At 52.2% G+C, this 18,591-nt stretch overlaps 1 protein-coding gene across 1 annotated transcript in view; it reads right to left on the reverse strand.

Annotated features, from left to right (window-relative positions):
- SLIT1 (slit guidance ligand 1) overlaps positions 1-18,591 on the reverse strand; it is a 200,288-nt gene that overhangs the window by 30,296 nt on the left and 151,401 nt on the right. Inside the window, exons 14-25 of the mRNA XM_066240548.1 lie at positions 17,166-17,329; positions 16,452-16,475; positions 16,185-16,329; positions 15,124-15,198; positions 14,784-14,927; positions 12,121-12,264; positions 11,369-11,535; positions 9,793-9,925; positions 4,790-4,858; positions 2,994-3,065; positions 1,403-1,474; positions 552-623 (exon numbers count right to left, since the gene is read on the reverse strand). Of these exons, the coding sequence (XP_066096645.1) occupies positions 552-623; positions 1,403-1,474; positions 2,994-3,065; positions 4,790-4,858; positions 9,793-9,925; positions 11,369-11,535; positions 12,121-12,264; positions 14,784-14,927; positions 15,124-15,198; positions 16,185-16,329; positions 16,452-16,475; positions 17,166-17,329 (1,281 nt within the window). The remainder of the gene's footprint in view (positions 1-551; positions 624-1,402; positions 1,475-2,993; positions 3,066-4,789; positions 4,859-9,792; positions 9,926-11,368; positions 11,536-12,120; positions 12,265-14,783; positions 14,928-15,123; positions 15,199-16,184; positions 16,330-16,451; positions 16,476-17,165; positions 17,330-18,591) is intronic.

Raw genomic sequence — 18,591 nt, forward strand, 5'->3', positions numbered from 1 at the left:
TGCAACCACAGCCATTCTAGCGCCTGAGGCAGAGGCCACAGAGCCATCCTCAGCGCCCGGGCCAACTTTGCTCCAATGGAGCCTTGGCTGCAGGAGGGGAAGAGAGAGACAGAGAGGAAGGAGAGGGAGAGGGGTGGAGAAGCAGATGGGCGCCTCTCCTGTGTGCCCTGGTCGGGAATCGAACCCAGGACTCCTGCACACCAGGCCGACGCTCTACCACTGAGCCAACTGGCCAGGGCTACAGGGAGCTTTTTGAAGATCGGGTATACTGCTTTCTAAGACTAGCTCACGCAGGTGCAGTGCTTGGCAACCAGTAAATGGTCATTACTACTTTTATTATTGCTGGTGAAGAGTTCTCAAATTCCATCGTTGCGACTGATAAAACCTGAACGTATAAGAGTTTGAGATGGGGAGCATTAAAAGTTCACAAGCTCAGTTAGTTTCAGGGTAAAAGCAACACAGTCTGATAGTCTCAAGAGGTAGGGTCTTTCTTCGAATCCAAATTCTGTTTAATCCAGAGTGGCCCCAAGAATGGGGCCGGAGATACTTACAAATGAGACAGGGAGGTCACATCTGCGAAGATGCCCTCTGGAAGGGCGGCGATGTCATTGCCATGCAGGGACCTGCGGAGGGAAGGGGCTGTCAGTGCTTCATCTGAGGCAGAACCTCGAGTTCTGATGGGGGGCGTGGTGCTGTGAAGGAGATGCCCTCACCTCCCAGAGGGACCCTGCCCTGCTGGCCACAGGCAGGGGAGAGGGAGCCCCTAATCATCCAGAGAGACCACCCTGCCTCTCAGCCCTCCTGGAAGACTCTCTTTTTTCTATAATAAATAACTCAAGCGCCATTTCTGTTTCCATAACAGATGGAATGCATGCTGCCAGGAGCCTGAGGGATAGACTTTTTCTTGGTAAAGAAGTTAATAGATGACCATAAACTGGGGCGAACAATGTCATCTTGCCCCAGATGGAGCTGCCAGAGAATTTGAGTGCATAGCACATGAGGGGCCATCGTAACAGTGTGACAGAAGTCTGAGCACAGGGTAAAAACTTCGCAGTGGGAATTCTTAGAAAAGATGCCTGAATCTTGCAACATTGTCTCTCTGAACAAGAGACTCACATGCAGACAATGAGCTGTCTTATCTTGGATGCCGCCCCCCGCCCCCCACACACACACTGCAGACACAACCTGGGGCAGACAGCAACCCCCTTTCTCAGCTGTTTTCCTGTTCATTCCGTGGACTGTTAGGACTTGAATGAGAGTGGACTGGCCTCCCACCTTTGGACAGAGTTGGCCCTCCTGAGACCCCAAATGTGGGGATATTTCTGCTCACCGTGTGGGTGGGTGACAGGGTAGGGTCCCGGGTGGGGGGGATTTCCCAGAGGAATGAAGGGCAGAGACTTACAGCAGACGCAGGGAGCGCAGCCCCTGGAAGGTCAGCGGAGGGATACACTGCAGGGCATTGTAGCTGAGGATCCTGCAGGGAGGGGGAAGGCAGGCAGGCAGGCAGGGGGGAGGGAGGGAGGGAGGTGGGGGAGGAAGGGAAATGGATTGATGTTTGCCTGGGGGAGGGGTGGGGAGGATCATCAAGGGCTGCAAGAAAACTTCTGGGAGTGATGGAATGGTCCCTATCCTGATTGTGGTGTTGGTTCCATGGGTGTGAGCTTAGATCAAAATGTATCAAAGTGTACATCTGAAGTATGTACAGTTTATTGTATATTAATTGTCCCTTAATAACAAGAGAAAGGAGCCACTTTCATCACAGGAGAGGGCTGTTTCCCTCGCAGCAGCCAGGGTCACTTAGACCAGGAGTTCTCAGCCTTGGCACTGTGGATGATTCTTTGTTTGGGGGCTGTCCCCACCCATGAGCTGCTGGTAGCTCCCCTGCTCTCCTCCAACTGTGACAACCAAAAGTGGTTTGGACATTGCCGAATGTCTGCTGGAAGGCAGAGCCACCCCTGGTTGAGAACCACGGCCCTAGACCATGGCAGCTTCACACACAGGCTCATGGAGACTTTGAAAAGGGTCCACGCTGATTAATAAGTAGGCCATGGGGCGGATAAGTCAGGTGGATGGAAGCTGCACTTCAAGGCCTCTGGCCCACATCCTGCTCCTGAGCCTGGGCTAGTTCGGGACTCCATCTTGGCTCTACTGTGTGACCGCAGTAGAACCTAAGGGAAAGTTCAGAAGTCTCTGACACGTTAACTGAAAAATGAGGTTTTGGGAAAGTGAATGAGATACACTCATAAGCTCCAGGAAAATATATAGGATGCTTGTTAATGCTTTCTTGGATATATATATATATAAAAACAATCATGAAATTAGGGGCACAAAAATGTTTCAAGGGTCACTATTCACAATAATGCAAACTGTAAACAACCCAAATATCCATCAACAGGAGACCGGGTAAGGAAAGTATGGAATACTCCTCCAAGGAATACTATACAGCAGTGAAAATGAACAGACCACAGCTTCACACAGCACAAGTGGATCTCACAAGCATCATGGTAAATAAAAATATATATTCTACATAATACAATTTATACAAGGTTAAAAAATGGGCAAAACTAAACTTCGTTATGTAGAAATGAATTTGTAGATGGCGACACTATAAAGAGCAAAGACGTGATCAACATAAGAGTCAGGGTCAGGAGTGCCTTGAGTGGAGAAGGGAGGGATAATGAGCAGGAAGACGCAGGGCAACTTCCGGGGTGCGAGCTGTGTTCTAGCTTTTTGCCTGAGGTATTTACATGCATGCCAGCTTTATGATTATTTGTTAAAATTGTACATTTCTATCTTTTGTACTTTTCTATATATATGCTGTATTTCACAATTTTTAAAAAATGTTCTTTAAAATTGACTTTGGCTGGCAGGCCCTGGCACACTCCGTGGCAGGTGGGGGAGTCGCATGTGATACCTGTAAGTGACCAGGGTTTGGGTCAAGTCTCATTAGCCATAACACGAGCCCTCCCGCCGCTCCCCGCACCAGGACTCACAGAGTGGTCAGTTGGCTCATGTTGGTGAAGGAGGAATTGCTTAAGGAACTGATCTTGTTGTTACTTAGATCCCTGGAAAAGACAAAGGCCCCCAACAGATGGTTTCATAGTAAGAACTGGTCTGATATTAGTCGTCTCTCCCCCTTCACCTTTTCAAGTATATTTGAGCCCCTCATGGAGCTGAGTCACACTACTAGACCAAAGAAAGGTTGTTTCTCTCTTTGGCAATCTGCCACCAGCTAACAAATCACTCCACACACCCCTCCCCCACCACACACATTGGAATAGTCAAAACACATTTGTGCTACTCAAAGTAGCTAGTCCTTAACCTGAATGTCCCATACAGCAGGAACCTGTGCCAAAATGAGATCTCCTATGACACTAAACACAGTTTACTGTAGCTGACTTTTTTTTTTTTTAAACCGGAGATCTTTACTCTCTTTTTTTTTTAATTTTTATTTATTTATTTATTCATTTTAGAGAGGAGAGAGAGAGGGAGAGAGAGACAGAGAGGAGAGAGAGACAGGGGGAGGAGCTGGAAGCATCAACTCCCATATGTGCCTTGACCAGGCAAGCCCAGGGTTTTGAACCGGCAACCTCAGCATTTCCAGGTCGATGCTTTATCCACTGCGCCACCACAGGTCAGGCTGACATTTTTTTTATAGCAAGACTTCCTCAATGAAGGAAGCAATATGTGCATTTATATTCTGGTGCAAGTTCCTATTCTAATTGTGGACCTATTACAAATAGTTCTCAGGCTGCCTGACCAGGCGGTGGCGCTGTGGATAGAGCGTCAGACTGGGAGACGGAGGATCCAGGTTCAAAATTCCGAGGCTGGCGGCTTGAGTGCGGGCTCATCTGGTTTGAGCAAAGCTCACCAGCTTGAGCCCAAGGTCGCTGGCTTGAGCAAGGAGTCACTCGGTCTGCTGTAGCCCCCCAGTCAAGGCACATATGAGAAAGCAATCTTTGAACAAATAAGGTGTCGCAACGAAGAATTGATGCTTCTCATCTCTCTCCCTTTCTGTCTGTCTGTCCCTTATCTGTCCCTCTCTCTGTCTCTGTCTCACACACACACACACACACACAAATAAATTAATTAATTAAAACAAACAAACAAATAGTTCTCAGACTACCGTTGATCCACAGACCAACTTTGAGTAGTAGTGCTGCTCCAAGCCACACTAAAATAGGATGTTCTCTTAACTTTCTTTTTGGTAGAATCTGGCCAATAAGTAGACAAAGACAATTGAGGTGAGGTGTTAATTAGGCTGGAAGGCTAAGAGGAGCTAACTTATTCTGAGGCTTATTTTGCATTTTTTTAATGAGGTGGAAATAATAAAAAAGCAGATGTTTAGCCTAAAGAAAAATTTAGTTACAGAAACTTACTTATAGCTGCTATATTTCATATTCGGTCTGGGAGCCAAGATTGGACTGAGAAATTTCCCATCATCCTCTACTTGTGCACAGGCTCTTACCTCTGCAAGGCTGACCCTCATTAACAATAATTATCAGCCCAGAGGGAGACCTGGGGAGATGGTGTGGGGAGAAGCAGACTGGGTCCAACCCAAGGAGCCTGGAACAGTGCAATCCCCAAGCATGGCCACTAGGTGGCAAAACAGCTCTATGCACAGGTGTTGCCAGGGGGAGGGGTGAAAATTAAAAAACAAACAAAACAAAAGAACAGAATCTACCAGAAGTGGGATCTCTAGGGAATTCCAGCCACAACGGCCAGATGTCAATGGCCCTCTTGTCCTCTGAGGCAAGTCTGGGGGTCCTCAAGTTTCCTGGATACTCACACAAGCTGCAGGTACTTGTAGGTGGATAGCTGTCCTGGAACCAGCGTGAACTGATTCCCATCCAAGTAGCTGCAGGAGAAACACAGGGGTTAGTGCACGGTCTCTGCCTCTGTCCCACGCTGGAGACGCTCTCCCAGCAGCCGGGGTGTTGGTCAAATATGTTTGTAAAAATGATGTATATGTTTGCTTGCTTTTAGTTTGCATTGGGTGTGGAGGACATACTGTAAGCTGGCAAAGTCCTTATAGCCTAAGGCAGGTGTCCCCAAACTTTTTACACAGGGGGCCAGTTCACTGTCCCTCAGACTGTTGGAGGGCCGGACTATAAAAAAAACTATGAACACTGGCCAGTTGGCTCAGCGGTAGAGCGTCGGCCTGGCATGCGGGGGACCCAGGTTCGATTCCCGGCCAGGGCACATAGGAGAAGCGCCCATTTGCTTCTCCACCCCCCCCCCCTCCCTCCTCTCTGTCTCTCTCTTCCCCTCCCGCAGCCAAGGCTCCATTGGAGCAAAGATGGCCCGGGCGCTGGGGATGGCTCCTTGGCCTCTGCCCCAGGCGCTAGAGTGGCTCTGGTCACAGCAGAGCGACGCCCCGGAGGGGCAGAGCATCGCCCCCTGGTGGGCAGAGCATCGCCCCTGGTGGGCGTGCCGGGTGGATCCCGGTCGGGCGCATGCGGGAGTCTGTCTGACTGTCTCTCCCCGTTTCCAGCTTCAGAAAAATACAAAAAAAACCCCACACCAAACAAACAAACAAAAAAACAACAACTATGAACAAATCCCTATGCACACTGCACATAACTTATTTTAAAGTAAAAAAACAAAATGGGAACAAATACAATATTTAAAATAAAGAACAAGTAAATTTAAATCAACAAACTGACCAGTATTTCAATGGGAACAATGTTCCTCTCACTGACCACCAATGAAAGAGGTGCCCCTTCCGGAAGTGAGGCGGGGGCTGGATAAATGGCCTCAGGGGGTCGCATGCGGCCCACGGGCCGTAGTTTGGGACCCCTGGCCTAAGGCTTAGTTTTTTTTTTGTTTGTTTGTTTTTTTTTTGGTTCTCCCCAGGAACTGTGGGGTCTTTTTTATTTTTATTTTTAATTTTTTTTTTTAAATTCATTTTAGAGAGGAGAGGGAGAGACAGAGAGAGACAGAGAGAGAGCAGGGGGAGGAGCTGGAAGCATCAACTCCCATATGTGCCTTGACCAGGCAAGCCCAGGGTTTCGAACCGGCGACCTCAGCATTTCCAGGTCGACGCTTTATCCACTGCGCCACCACAGGTCAGGCTAAGGCTTAGTTTTAAGATTAAGTCTTTCCCACCCTTTTAATATTGTACTAGGATCTTTTCAACTTCCTTCTAATACTAAGATCTTCTCAACACTAAGCTTTTCCCCACGCTCCTGACTGTTGCACGATGGGGGGTTGTGCACTCTCATGAGGAATCCCATTTATGCCTCAGATAAGTGGCTTTGTATCAGAGACTTCCTTATTTGTATATTGGCTTAAAGGTTTTGATTTCTACACTATAAAATAAAGCAGACCAGGGGCTCTTTCTCTCGGTTCCTGCCATCAGCATTGCAGAGGAAAGGCAGCCAAAATGGTGAAATGGTGAAGGAGAAGCCAGTTTGTGTAGGAGAAGGAGATGGGGAACAGAGGTGAATAAGATTGGTGAAGTGGAAACCTTTGATTCTAGGAAAACTCGGTTGAGTCAGTGGCTTTGGGAGTTTTCTGAATGGAAAGGGAAGTGTTTCCCCACTGTGTGTTTTTACTCGCTTATGGAGTGCGAGTCGGGAATAAAGGAAAAGGGACCATCAGTTCTTGGCTCTGTTGATTCATTATGATCAATCCGGATTAAATGTGAACCTGCGTTGGCCAGGCGGCTGTGATGGTGGCCGCGGCTACTGGCCTTACACAGGGCCTTCTTCTCCCTTGTGTCCTTTCCTACCTGCAGGCCACCCAATGGCTCAGAATTGCTTATCGGAGGAGAAAATACTTAACTTCTTAGGCTGTTTAAATAGGTGCCACCCAAAAAACTTCCTAAAAGCCACCGAGACAGGAAGCCTCCCTCAGCTCCTGTCCTGTGCCCCTGTCTCGCCCTCTCGGCCTCCTTCCAGCCTGTGGGCATTACCAGGGCTCAGTGCTGGGCCCCTGTCCTTCCCTCTGCTCTGCAGTTTTCCTAGCCAAATAGATCTGGTCTACATGTTAATACCTCTCAGGCCCCCCTGCCACCCACCCTAACCCCCACCCACTCTCAGGTCTCCTCTCTGCCTGCTGGCAAGTTGTATGAGGCCGGTCTCCTGAAACTCCGCACCCAAAGGTGCCCAAACCCGAGCTCAGTATTTTCACTCCCAAACCGGCTTCCTTCACCTCATCAGCATCATACTCCATGTTCCTAATCATTAGGCTCTAGGACCCTGACATGATTCCCCAACTCCCCCTGCAGCCAGTCCCAAGACCGCTGGCTTCTCCTACCCACTGATCTCTCATTAGTTGCTTTTAAAAAAATTGTTTTTTCAATTATAGCTGACATTTGATGTTATGTTTGTTTCAGGTGTACAGTATTTTTTTTTTTTTTTGTATTTTTCTGAAGCTGGAAACGGGAAGAGACAGTCAGACAGACTCCCGCATGCGCCCGACCGGGATCCACCTGGCACACCCACCAGGGGGCGACGCTCTGCCCACCAGGGGGCAATGCTCTGCCCCTCCAGGGCGTCGCTCTGCCACAACCAGAGCCATTCCAGCGCCTGGGGAAGAGGCCAAGGAGCCATCCCCAGCGCCCAGGCCATCTTTGCTCCAATGGAGCCTTGGCTGCGGGAGGGGAAGAGAGAGACAGAGAGGAAGGAGGGGGTGGTGGAGAAGCAAATGGGCGCTTCTCCTATGTGCCCTGGCCGGGAATCGAACCCGGGTCCCCCGCATGCCAGGCCGACGCTCTACCACTGAACCAACCGGCCAGGGGGTGTACAGTATCTTGATTTGACAATTATGTAATTTATGAAGTGATCTCCTTGATAATTCTAGTACCCACCTGCCCCCATACATGGCTATCATTAATATTCTTGACTACTCATCATTTGCTTTTGTTCTGTTCTTATATTACCTGATTTCATACGTGTGTCACCCACGCTGGGCTCCTGTGCAGCCATCTTGCACTCCTCCAACCTTGGTCTCCCTTCTGGGACCCACTCTCTACACTAGGGGTCCCCAAACTACGGCCCGCGGGCCACATGCGGCCCCCTGAGGCCATTTATCCTGCCCTGCCACACTTCTGGAAGGGGCACCACCATCTCATTAGCCAAAAACAGGCCCATAGTTCCCATTGAAATACTGGTCAGTTTGTTGATTTAAATTTACTTGTTCTTTATTTTAAATATTGTATTTGTTCCCGTTTTGTTTTTTTTACTTTAAAATAAGATATGTGCAGTGTGCATAGGGATTTGTTCATAGGTTTTTTTTATAGTCCGGCCCTCCAATGGTCTGAGGGACAGTGAACTGGCCCCCTGTGTAAAAAGTTTGGGGACCCCTGCTCTACACTCTCATTCAAGTCATAGTCCTTGAAGCTGAGCCCATCAAAACTTCTCCTACTGCCCCATGTCTACAAGGTAGAGCTTGGGGTTCAAAAGCTGCGAAGCTGCCTGACCAGGCGGTGGCGCAGCGGCTAGAGCATCAGACTGAAACGCGGAAGACCCAGGTTCGAGACCCTGAGGTCACCAGATTGAGCCCCCAAAAAGCTGCGAAGCTGCTCTCCTATTCCCCTAGTGCCACCAGCCATCCTTGCTGAGCAGTGACCCAAGCACCAGCAGCCGAGGCCCTAGCTGGGTTCCCTGCTCAGGACCTGAGCTCAGGATGGCTCCCCACACCCCGGAGATTCAGGGAGCAGCACATCAGGCCCACATTCACCCGGACCCATCACTCTGTTGTCATTCAAAGCAGCTTCCTGCCCATCTCACTTGATCCTCCCAGCTGCCCTTCAATATACCCCAGCAGCCCCATTTTACAGCTGAGGAAACTGAGACTAAAAAAAATCAAGTGACTTTCTCAGCATCCTCAGTCAAAGAAGGCAGCCATCCCACCTGTCCCATTATTCTCAGGGCTGCTATGAGGCACCAAAGAGAAAATAGGGACTTTAGCAGCTCTGTGACAGAAAACTGGGCAGGTGACAGGGAACGCCAGTCACTGGACCAGGACTGCCTTGGTCAATGTGCTTGTGAAGAAATAGCCAGACTTGCTGGTAATGAAAGAAATAAAATGAAATCGTCATGCATTCTCCACGGGAGAAAAAGAAAAGCTTGGCTACGGAGGCCTGGAGGGACCAATCCCAAGAGAGAGGTAAAGTGAGGGACTGACCAAAGCCTTTCATTTGGAAGTACCCTTTGAAGAAGCCCAGCTCTCCACATGTGTGTCATTTACACCAAAACCACATGAGCTCAGATACCAAATCCCAATGAACAAAGATTTTAGACCACTCAGTCAGTGTTGATAGGAGGGCAGACACGCTGTCTCCAGACACAGTTAGTTAGAGTACAAAGGAAACTGCTTTTCTGGAAGGCCGTCAGGCAAAAGGCGGCAAGAGTCCTAACAACGCACGGCTCCCGGGCTAACAGTCTCACTGAAGCGCTATTTATGATAGTAAAAGATGGGAACAGCTTAAACACCCAACAGAGGGGGATTTGTTATATAGCTCACAGTAGATTCATATGATAGAATATTATGTGACCAGTAAAAACAACTTTTGTGAGTTTTCATTGCAGAGTGGAATGCTCATGAGATAATATAAAGCAAAGCAAGCAATACTATTTCTTATTTTAAAGACAGAGCTTAATTTAAAGGGATGAAGCCCTGGCCATGGGTGACTCATGCCATCAGGTGACTGCAGAGGGATCAAAGCAAAGCTCAACGCCTTCTTGGAACCAGTGTCTCCCGCAAAGCGCCAAGCGCAAGCTGCTAGTCAGCTAGTATCTGCTCTGGCCGCCTTCTCCTCCTGACGCCAGGCGTCCGGCTACTCACAGTTCTGTGACGTTCTTGGGGAGGCCCTTGGGCAGGGCCTGGAGGTGCTTGTTGCTGCATCGGACCACGGTGTCCAGGCAGGAGCATTCCTGGGGGCACTGTGGGCGGGGCAGGCAGCCCCCCTCCTCCTGGCCTGGGGAGGGAGGCACGAAGTCACATCAGTGAGGGGACAGGCTTTCTCAGGGTCTCCTGTAGCCAGGGCCCCTCTGCGGGTGCCTCAGAACAGAAGCCCTTCTCGGCCGCTCCCTCACACTCCAGTGAGTCTCCTCTTGGCTGCACCCCTCCCTTGCCAGGGACAAAGCCCCTTGGACCTGTTTTGAGGTTAATATAGGTCTTGGGTCGATCTCTTTCATCTCAGGCCCAAGGTGGCTCTGGGCACAAAAGAGAAGGAGGATGGCAGCCACACCTTTTCCTGAGCACCTACTATGTGCTCGACACTGTATCAAACAGTCCCCTTGACAGTGGAGTGTCACTCTCATCCCTAGAATACAAGCACCATGAGGACAGAGACTGTGTCTCTTCTTTGTTCACTGAAGGAGCCAGGCACACAGCAGAGGAGGGCCAGGCACACAGCAGAGGAGGGCCAGGCACACAGCAGAGGAGGAGCCAGGCACACAGCAGAGGAGGGCCAGGCACACAGCAGAGGAGGGCCAGGCACACAGCAGAGGAGGAACCAGGCACACAGCAGAGGAGGGCCAGGCACACAGCAGAGGAGGGCCAGGCACACAGCAGAGGAGGAGCCAGGCACACAGCAGAGGAGGAGCCAGGCACACAGCAGAGGAGGAGCCAGGCACACAGCAGAGGAGGAGCCAGGCACACAGCAGAGGAGGGCCAGGCACACAGCAGCCCTCAAAACAGAGCAGCTGAATGAATGGGTTTTTGTTTTACTGAGACCTGGAGAGGTTAAATGACTTGCTCAGGTCAGGAGACTGGTCAGAAGCAATGTGAGGCTGTACCCACTGCATATTCAGGACAGTGTGAACCTATACATCTGCAGCATGTAGGAGCAGCCAGGAGGCAGGTCTCTGGGTTAAATATATTGTGTAAAGAAAACCCATGTCTGACCAGATAGCTCAGTTGGTTAGAGCACTGTCCCCAAGCACAGAGGTTGCCAGTTCGACCCCTAGTCAGGACACACACAGGGACAGATTGATGTTCCTGTCTTCCTCTCTGTCTCCTTCCCTTCCTCTCTCACTAAAATCAATAAATAAAAATTTTAAAAAGAAAGAAAATCCACTAACATGTTACTGTGAATTTTCTCTGAATGATAATCGGTAATGTGTTTTTTTTTTTTTTATCCGTATTTTCCCATTTTTTAAACAATAAGCACATATTGCTCTTATAATCAATCACACAAAGCACCACCAGGCAGGGGCAGGGGCAGGGGCAGGGGCAGGGGCAGGGGCAGGGGCAGGGGCAGGACTAAGAGCTGGCCTCCTGCTCCTCCCCCCTCCCCTCCCTCTCCACCGACCCCTCCTCTCAAGGGCATGTCACAGGGCACTGCTGCCCGCTCCCCACCCCAGACCTGGCCCGGCGGCTGGCCCTCTCTCGTGTCACCCAAGGGCCTATGAGTTACCTTCCTCACACCTGAAGTCAGGGAAGGCCACGTCCTGCAGGGGAATCTGCCGCAGGAAGTCCGGGCTCTGGCACCGCGGGTTCCCCGTCACGATCTTCCTCCTGCGCAGCCAGTCGCCCAGCCAGGCCAGCCGGCAGTTGCAGTTGAAAGGATTGGCCAGAAGGTTTCTGGAAGAAGCCATTTGTGTGACCACAAAGACACCCAGCCAGTCACGGCTGTCCCATCACAGCCCTCTCTGGCCGAGGTACTGTCCACGCGACCACCCACACTCCCCCAGACAGCCAACCAACCGTTACCAAGAGGCTGCGTTCCAACGTGGTGGGACTCAAGCATCAACAAACTTGGTGTTGGTCAAGTAAGTTTGTAAATATGATGTATGGGTTTGCTCGCTTGTGGTTTGCATTGGGGGCTGGGCAACGCCAGATACAGTGGTCTGTGAGGTTGCGGGGGGGCCTTCCTGATCGGGAGGGGCCGCTGCCTTGCTAATGTTTACTGGAAGGGAGATTCTGTCCCATCACCGAGAGGTACAGGAGGATTTCTTCTTCCTCCCCTCCCTGATCAGGGAAGGCCCTCTATGGGAAAATCAGGTTTTCTGCTTTTCCCTTGGCTTCTCTTGTGGCTCGCCTGTCTTGGTGAGACACCAATAAACAGAACAGCCCACCATCCTCCAAGAGGGATGGCGGGGTGGGGCAGGGTTCCTGGGTGCGGATGGCTGCCGCCAGAGCCTCAGGCCCGCCGAGGGCTGGACTCACAGTGTGGAGAGGGCCTGCAGGGTGTCGAAGGCTCCGGGGGAGATGGTGGCGATCTGGTTGTCGTAAAGCGAGAGCAGGCGGACGTTGCGCAGGCCGGTGAAGCTGTCGTTGTGGATGCAGCTGATACGATTGTTCCTCAGCATCCTGGGATGGGGTGAGGACAAGGGGTCGGGGAGAGCCATGCTGTGCCTGTGGCCACTGCCTGAGAGGCCTTCTGGCCACCGCCAGCCAGCTCACAGGTTCTCCTCGGGCGGCACTGACCCTCCTGAACCCTTCACAACTGGGCCCTGTGGCCACTGCCTGAGAGGTCTTCTGGCCACCGCCAGCCAGCTCACAGGTTCTCCTCGGGAGGCACTGACCCTCCTGAGTCCTTCACAACTGGGCCCCTGTCAGACCCCCTGCCTCTGAGATGCCTCCTCTGCCTCCCGCCCGCAGGGCCCCCACTCGCCATCCCCTTCACTCCATGGATGCTGGTGCCTTCCCCAACTTCCAGGCCAGGCTCCATGTCAACACCAGAGCGATTTCCTGAAATCCTAATCCTGGTTGTGTCCCTCTTCAGCCTGAAGTCCACAGTGGCCTCCAAACTGCCCACAGAATAATGTTAAACTCTTTATTGTGACTTTCTGGAGCCTGCTCACCCAGCCCCAGACCAGCACCTTCCCATCACCCTGGAGAGTGACACACCCTCGACTCCGTTGTACTGTAGGTGTGTCCAGGCCTGTCTCACCACACCCTCCCCCCACCCCACGATTTCCTTCTAGAATGGCCTTCTGCCTCATTTATATCTGCAAAAGTCTCTGTTCATCTCAAAAACCTGGCTCAAATCCCCTCCCAACCCCAAACAAAAACCAAGCCTGGCAGAGAATAGGCAATTCATGAAAGAAATAAAAATGGTCCATGAACAGTCATAAAAAATGTTCAAACTTATCAGTAATCAAAGACATCTAAGCAATACTTTATCTTTGCCTCATAAACTACAAAATCATTAAAAACATAAAGATAATAATATAAGAATAGTATCGCTGCTCTAGTCAGCAAGGATGTGGGTGAGTGGGCACTTTCACACCCGGCGTCTGGAGAATGGCTGGGGCCTCCCCCCGAAGAGCACAGTGAGAGGCACCCAAGTCCCTAAAGGGGCACTTCATGCGTCACCCAGCAAGACTGATTTCAGGAATTGTCATAAGGGAATAATCCTGGATGAGCTGAGAACTGCATGAGAAACATATTAATCACAACACTTTTTACCATTTAAAAATTAGAAATAGCCTAAATTGCCAGTAATCTATAGTCATTCAAAATGATGTAAAAAAATTTTTTAATGATTTTTAAAGGTGCTCACATTGACTATCAGGAAAAAGCAGGTTTCAAAAGAAAACTATTACAGGATCTATTAGAAAGATCCACACGCATGCATGTATGTAGGTGGGTGTGAATAGCATGTGTACGCAGGTATATACACATAGATTGTTTCTGCAGAGTGAAGATCGCGGGTGTTTCCTTTCCCGTGCCTGCACGTCACTCTTGCTGGCTCTGTCCCTGTACTAGCCTTCCCCCTCTCCTCCGTCTCCATCCGTGCCTTCTTCAGAAAGAACCCAAGAGCCTGCTTGAATAGCCCACGGCCCCCTCATTCAAGAAATACAAGGCAAGCATAAATGAGAACGAGGCAGCCCTGCGTGAACAGCCCGGCTAAGTGGCCACGCTGTGTTCACAGTGGAAAAGCAAGCTGCAAAGCACAGCACATAAGAAAACTCCCTTTTTGTAAAACAAATGAAAGCCCCCAGAGTCCCTTCGTGCATTCGTGAACGGTACGCAGATTCCAAGGTCTGTGCTCCGGAAGCAAGTCCAGCCTGCTGCAGGGCTGGGCTCAAGGAGCAGAGCTTCGACGGCCGTGCTGCCCGATGTGTACAGCTGCTACGACCCACATGCAGCTACGTAGATTTAAATTAGTTAACATAAAATGAAATTCAAAATGTAGTGCTTCACTCAAGAGCGCACATCAAGTATTCCATGGCCACATGTGGCTATTGTGTTGGACAGAGCAGACGTGGGGCCTTTCCGTTCCTGTGGGATGTCCGACTGGACAGCACTTTCTGCTGGATACGTGGACGGTCTGCACGACCATCCGGGAGCCAGCGCTGCCCGGGCAGAGTGGCTCACGGCACCGCTCGAGGAGGGGCGGGTGACGTCAGGATCCTACTGGGTCCTGATGTCTGCTCTGCTCTGGCTGGGCTCCGGGTCACGGGACCCCAGAATCCCAGCAATGGTGGGCCATCGCTGCTCTCCCGTCTATACCCCCATGAGTCACGTCTGCAGTGTCCCCGCCACGGGGCCACTAGCCCCTCCTGCCTGCAGTTGTGCCGGTGCTCCGCAGAGGCTGACCACAGGGCGACAGGAGCGGACCTCCAGAAGGGCCGCCTCCCTCCACCCCTTCACCGGGCATAAACCCCACATCCCAGGGAACAAGAAAACAGGTCTGACCACAGTTACCAACATCTGATGGCCCACTACAGGCAAGGTCCTCAGCTGTCCCCTCCTCCTGCAAGCTGGGGTCAGGGGGAGGCCTCCCACCCACTCTTCCCTTCCCTTGAATGCAGACACCCACACTCTGGCTTTAGCTTACTGAAGTCCCGCCATCCACCCTGCTCCCTGGCCCACACACTCACAGGGTCCTCAAGCCATCCAGGCCACGGAACATGCCGCTCCGGATGGACTCCAGTTGGTTGGCGGTCAGGTGCAGCTCGCTCACAGAGGCAGCGCCCTCGAAGGCCCCGTCTTCGATTTCTGACAACTTGTTGTTGCTCAGATTGCTAGGAGAAGAGGTGGCAGAAGGACGATGGAGCTTCAGACCCCACTTCCTGCACCTGATACTTGTGCTCGGGAGCCCTGTCCCCCGTGGGAACTCCCCCACACCTGGAATCTTCCTTCTCCATCCCGGGTCAGTGTCCTGACTGCAACCTTCCCACCAGTGGTAGAAAAAAATAAGTAACAAAATGGGTAACTCACATTTTCTTCAGGTGGGTGAGTTTTTTAAACATGCCAGTGGCCTCCAGGATGGAAATCTCATTGTTATTTAATCGTCTGTAGGAAGCAATTAAGGGAACTTACACATCCATAAATGACAGACATTGAAGTATTTTCCAAATTGAGACTATTTGGGATTCAAACAAAGGGGACTCCCAGAAGAATATATCTCACAAGGCAAACTGTCCCTATTTCAAAGGAAGACTAGGCCAAGTGCTGGAGCTGGGAGGAAGAGGAGCTGTGAATCAAGATATTTTTAACACTAAAAATGCTATGAATGGCCCTGGCCAGTTGGCTCAATGATAGAGTGTCGACTTGGCATGTGGAAGTCCCAGGTTTGATTCCCAGCCAGGGCACACAGGAGAAGCAACCATCTGCTTCTCTACCCCTTCCCCCCTTTCTTTCTCTCTCTCCCACCCCTGCAGTCAGGGCTCTAATGGTTGGAGTAAGTTGGCCCAGGGCATTGATGATGGTTCCATGGCCTTGCCTCAGGCTCTAAAAATAGCTCAGTTGCCGAGCAACACAGCAACAGCCCTAGATGGGCAGAGCATCACCCCAGTAGGGGGTTTGCTGAGTAGATCCTAGTCGGGGTGCATGCGGGAGTCTTAAAAATAAAATGCTATGAAAATTTACATACATAAATGAAATGTGTGTAGGTAACCATGGACGTGCATGTCTATGTACACCAATGTATATTTTTAGATAGAAAAAAGAAACACTTAAAGGATAGCATAAGCTCTAACTTAAACTAATAAAATCATGTCCCCCCCAAAATGGCAAAAGCATGATTTAAAAAAGACACTCCTGGTTCAGCCTGGTGACCTGCCCTGGATGCCAGATAATTGCTTCACGAGTGAGTAAGGCTGTGAGCCAGAAGCACGGGGCCACAGGGGCCTGCTTCCTGCAAGGACAACGGCTGCCTTGCTGGGGCCTCCAGTGGTTCCCAAACAGAGCCTGACCAGAGAAGAGCCAGCAGCAGGCCCCGAGAGGCTACTAGCAGGAGCAGGAGGCAAGGGAGGGGTGTGGAGGGGCCGGGGCCTCACAGCTCAGCCGTGGACTGGGGGACGCGCTCAGGGATCTTGGTGAGCTTCAGGCTTGAGCACTCCACCACGCTGGCCTCACAGCGGCACTTGTGGGGACAGACCACGTCGCTGCTGCATTCACTGTTCAGCTGGTAGTCCTCCGTGCCTACGGTGAGATGGCAGGGCTAGGTGCTGAGGGGCCCGGGGAAGACTCTGAGCAGGCTTGCCCAGCCCACTGCCCCGGCCCCCTGCCCACCCAAACGGCCCGTGATGTGTCCACTCTCCTACCTGGAATGAAGTACTGCTCTTTGGCTGCAAAGAGAAGCATAAACACCATGATGCGGGTGGGATCATCCAGGATGTGCAGGAAGAGCCCAGGCCCAGCCCCATGGCCCAGCTGACGACACCCCAGGAGTGAGGCTGGGGTCCCAGATCAGGGTCCCAGAGTCCCTCTGCCCAACCCCTGTGTGGAGGCCTTCTAGGGCACAGAGGTTCCTTGCCCAGGTCAATGAGGGGACAGCACCACACCTAGTTAAACCTCTCAGAGAACACCAAAGCCGTGGGAATTCTCACGTGCAACGGCACAAGATGAGGATGGGGCAGGGAGAGAGACATCAGGCCTCTGACCAGGATCTGGGCTCAGGACCTGACCCCACTGTCCCTGGCCAGATGCTGTTTCCGCTGCCTCTGAGCCCAGAGTAGGCAGCTCTCTCACTGAGGAGGGGGCTCAGGCCTCCCGAGTGTCTTAAAGAGCTGAAAGCCGCAGCAGGAGAGAGAACTGGCCTGGGAGTAGAGGCCCCAGGTCCTCGTCTGGGTCCTCCCCCGGGACCTGAGCAAGCCCTCTCCTTCCCCAGGCCTCAGGGAAATGAGGGGTGGGAGAACACCATTCGGATCCAAGTCCACAATTTGGGGCCGACACCCTGGGACATCCTGGCCGCGGCCACCCAGGAAACCTGGCGGTCCCTGAGCAGACGGAAGACTGACGGGTGGGCAGGCCGCTACCTGAGCACCGGAACTTCTTGCTCTTGATCTGCCCGATGCGCTTGTTGGCGAGGCGCCCGGGACTGGCGCAGCGAGCCCCGCTTGTCTCGATGGGGTTGGTGCGCAGGAAGTCTGCCAGCCACTTGAGGTTACAGTCACAGATAAAAGGGTTCTGGGCCAGATGCCTGTCCGAAGGGGAAGATCAGGGATCAGAGCAAGGGCCACAAATCTGCACTGACCTCCCGCCGCTGGGTGAGACCTCGCTGCTGGCTCTCAGCTTGAAGCCCGCGGCTGGCCCTGAGGAGACACAGACCACCTGGGGGCACCACCCGGTGCACCCACCTTCCCTCAAGTCGTGAAGCCATGGCATCACAGTGAGGAGGGGTCTCTGCAGGCTCTGGAGCTTCCAGGCGTCCCTGCCGCACTCCCCCCTTCAAGCCTCCCTGGTCCCTCTCCTACTCACCCCGCCCTCCCTCTGCCAGGGATATTTCACAAATACGAACGGAGTCAGGAGAGACCTGGGGACTGGGAAAAGCACCCCTGTCCTTTCACAGGTGAGGTGACAGAACAGACATGAGAACTCAGGCTGCCCTCTCAGGCAGAGGAAGGAAACTCAGACAGCATCACTGAACAGCCACTTATCAGGGGACCACTCCTCGTCTTCGCCGGGCTGCCTGTGTGACCAGCAGGGTAAGCGTGGGGAGGGGGCAGCTGGCAGGTGATGCCCACTGAGGGAACCTGGGTCACTGTGAGTGACCACCTGGCTGCCTTTGCCATTTGCGCTGACCTCCCAGCAGGCTCGGAGCAGTCACATCTGAATCAGCACCTGTGTCTGGGCCACTGCGGCACTGGGTGTGCCCTGCTTCCAAACCGAGACGCAGACAGGGCAGAGGGTCCCAATACCTGTCCTGACTACCACCCCTGAGAGCCAGTGCTTCTGCATGGAAATGCAGGGAGACAGAGCAGGGGCCGGCTCGGAGGGCTTACATACCGTGCCACGGACACTTCCCCCATCAACTGCTATCAGTTCAGGCCACCTGCTTACTGGCATCAGCCCCGCCCTGTGCTGGGGCTGCAGAGCCCTCCAAGCAAAGGCATGACCCTGCGCAGGATCTGCACCCAGCTCAGCTCAGACTCGTCACTCTTCCTTTGGGCTCTGCCCTTTGGCCTCTGGACAGAGCTGTCCTTGCCCAGCCTCTCCCCTTTGCAGAACTCACCACTTTCCTGCCTGCCTCCTGGCTCCTTATAGCTCCTCCAAAGGGCCAGGCCCCTCCCACCCCTTCTGCATCCAGTTTGACATCAGTCTCCCAGTTGAAACTGTCCATTTGCACAGAGAAGACATGTTTGTTGACTCTCCATGGCAGAGTTCGTGGCTTATTTAAAATGCACTGGCAGTCAGCGACTGTCCCGGGTCCTCCCGGCCGCCCACCCACATCTATCTTGTGCC

This window comes from Saccopteryx bilineata, chromosome 7 (assembly GCF_036850765.1).
Source record: "Saccopteryx bilineata isolate mSacBil1 chromosome 7, mSacBil1_pri_phased_curated, whole genome shotgun sequence".
NCBI classification, from domain to species: domain Eukaryota; kingdom Metazoa; phylum Chordata; class Mammalia; order Chiroptera; family Emballonuridae; genus Saccopteryx; species Saccopteryx bilineata.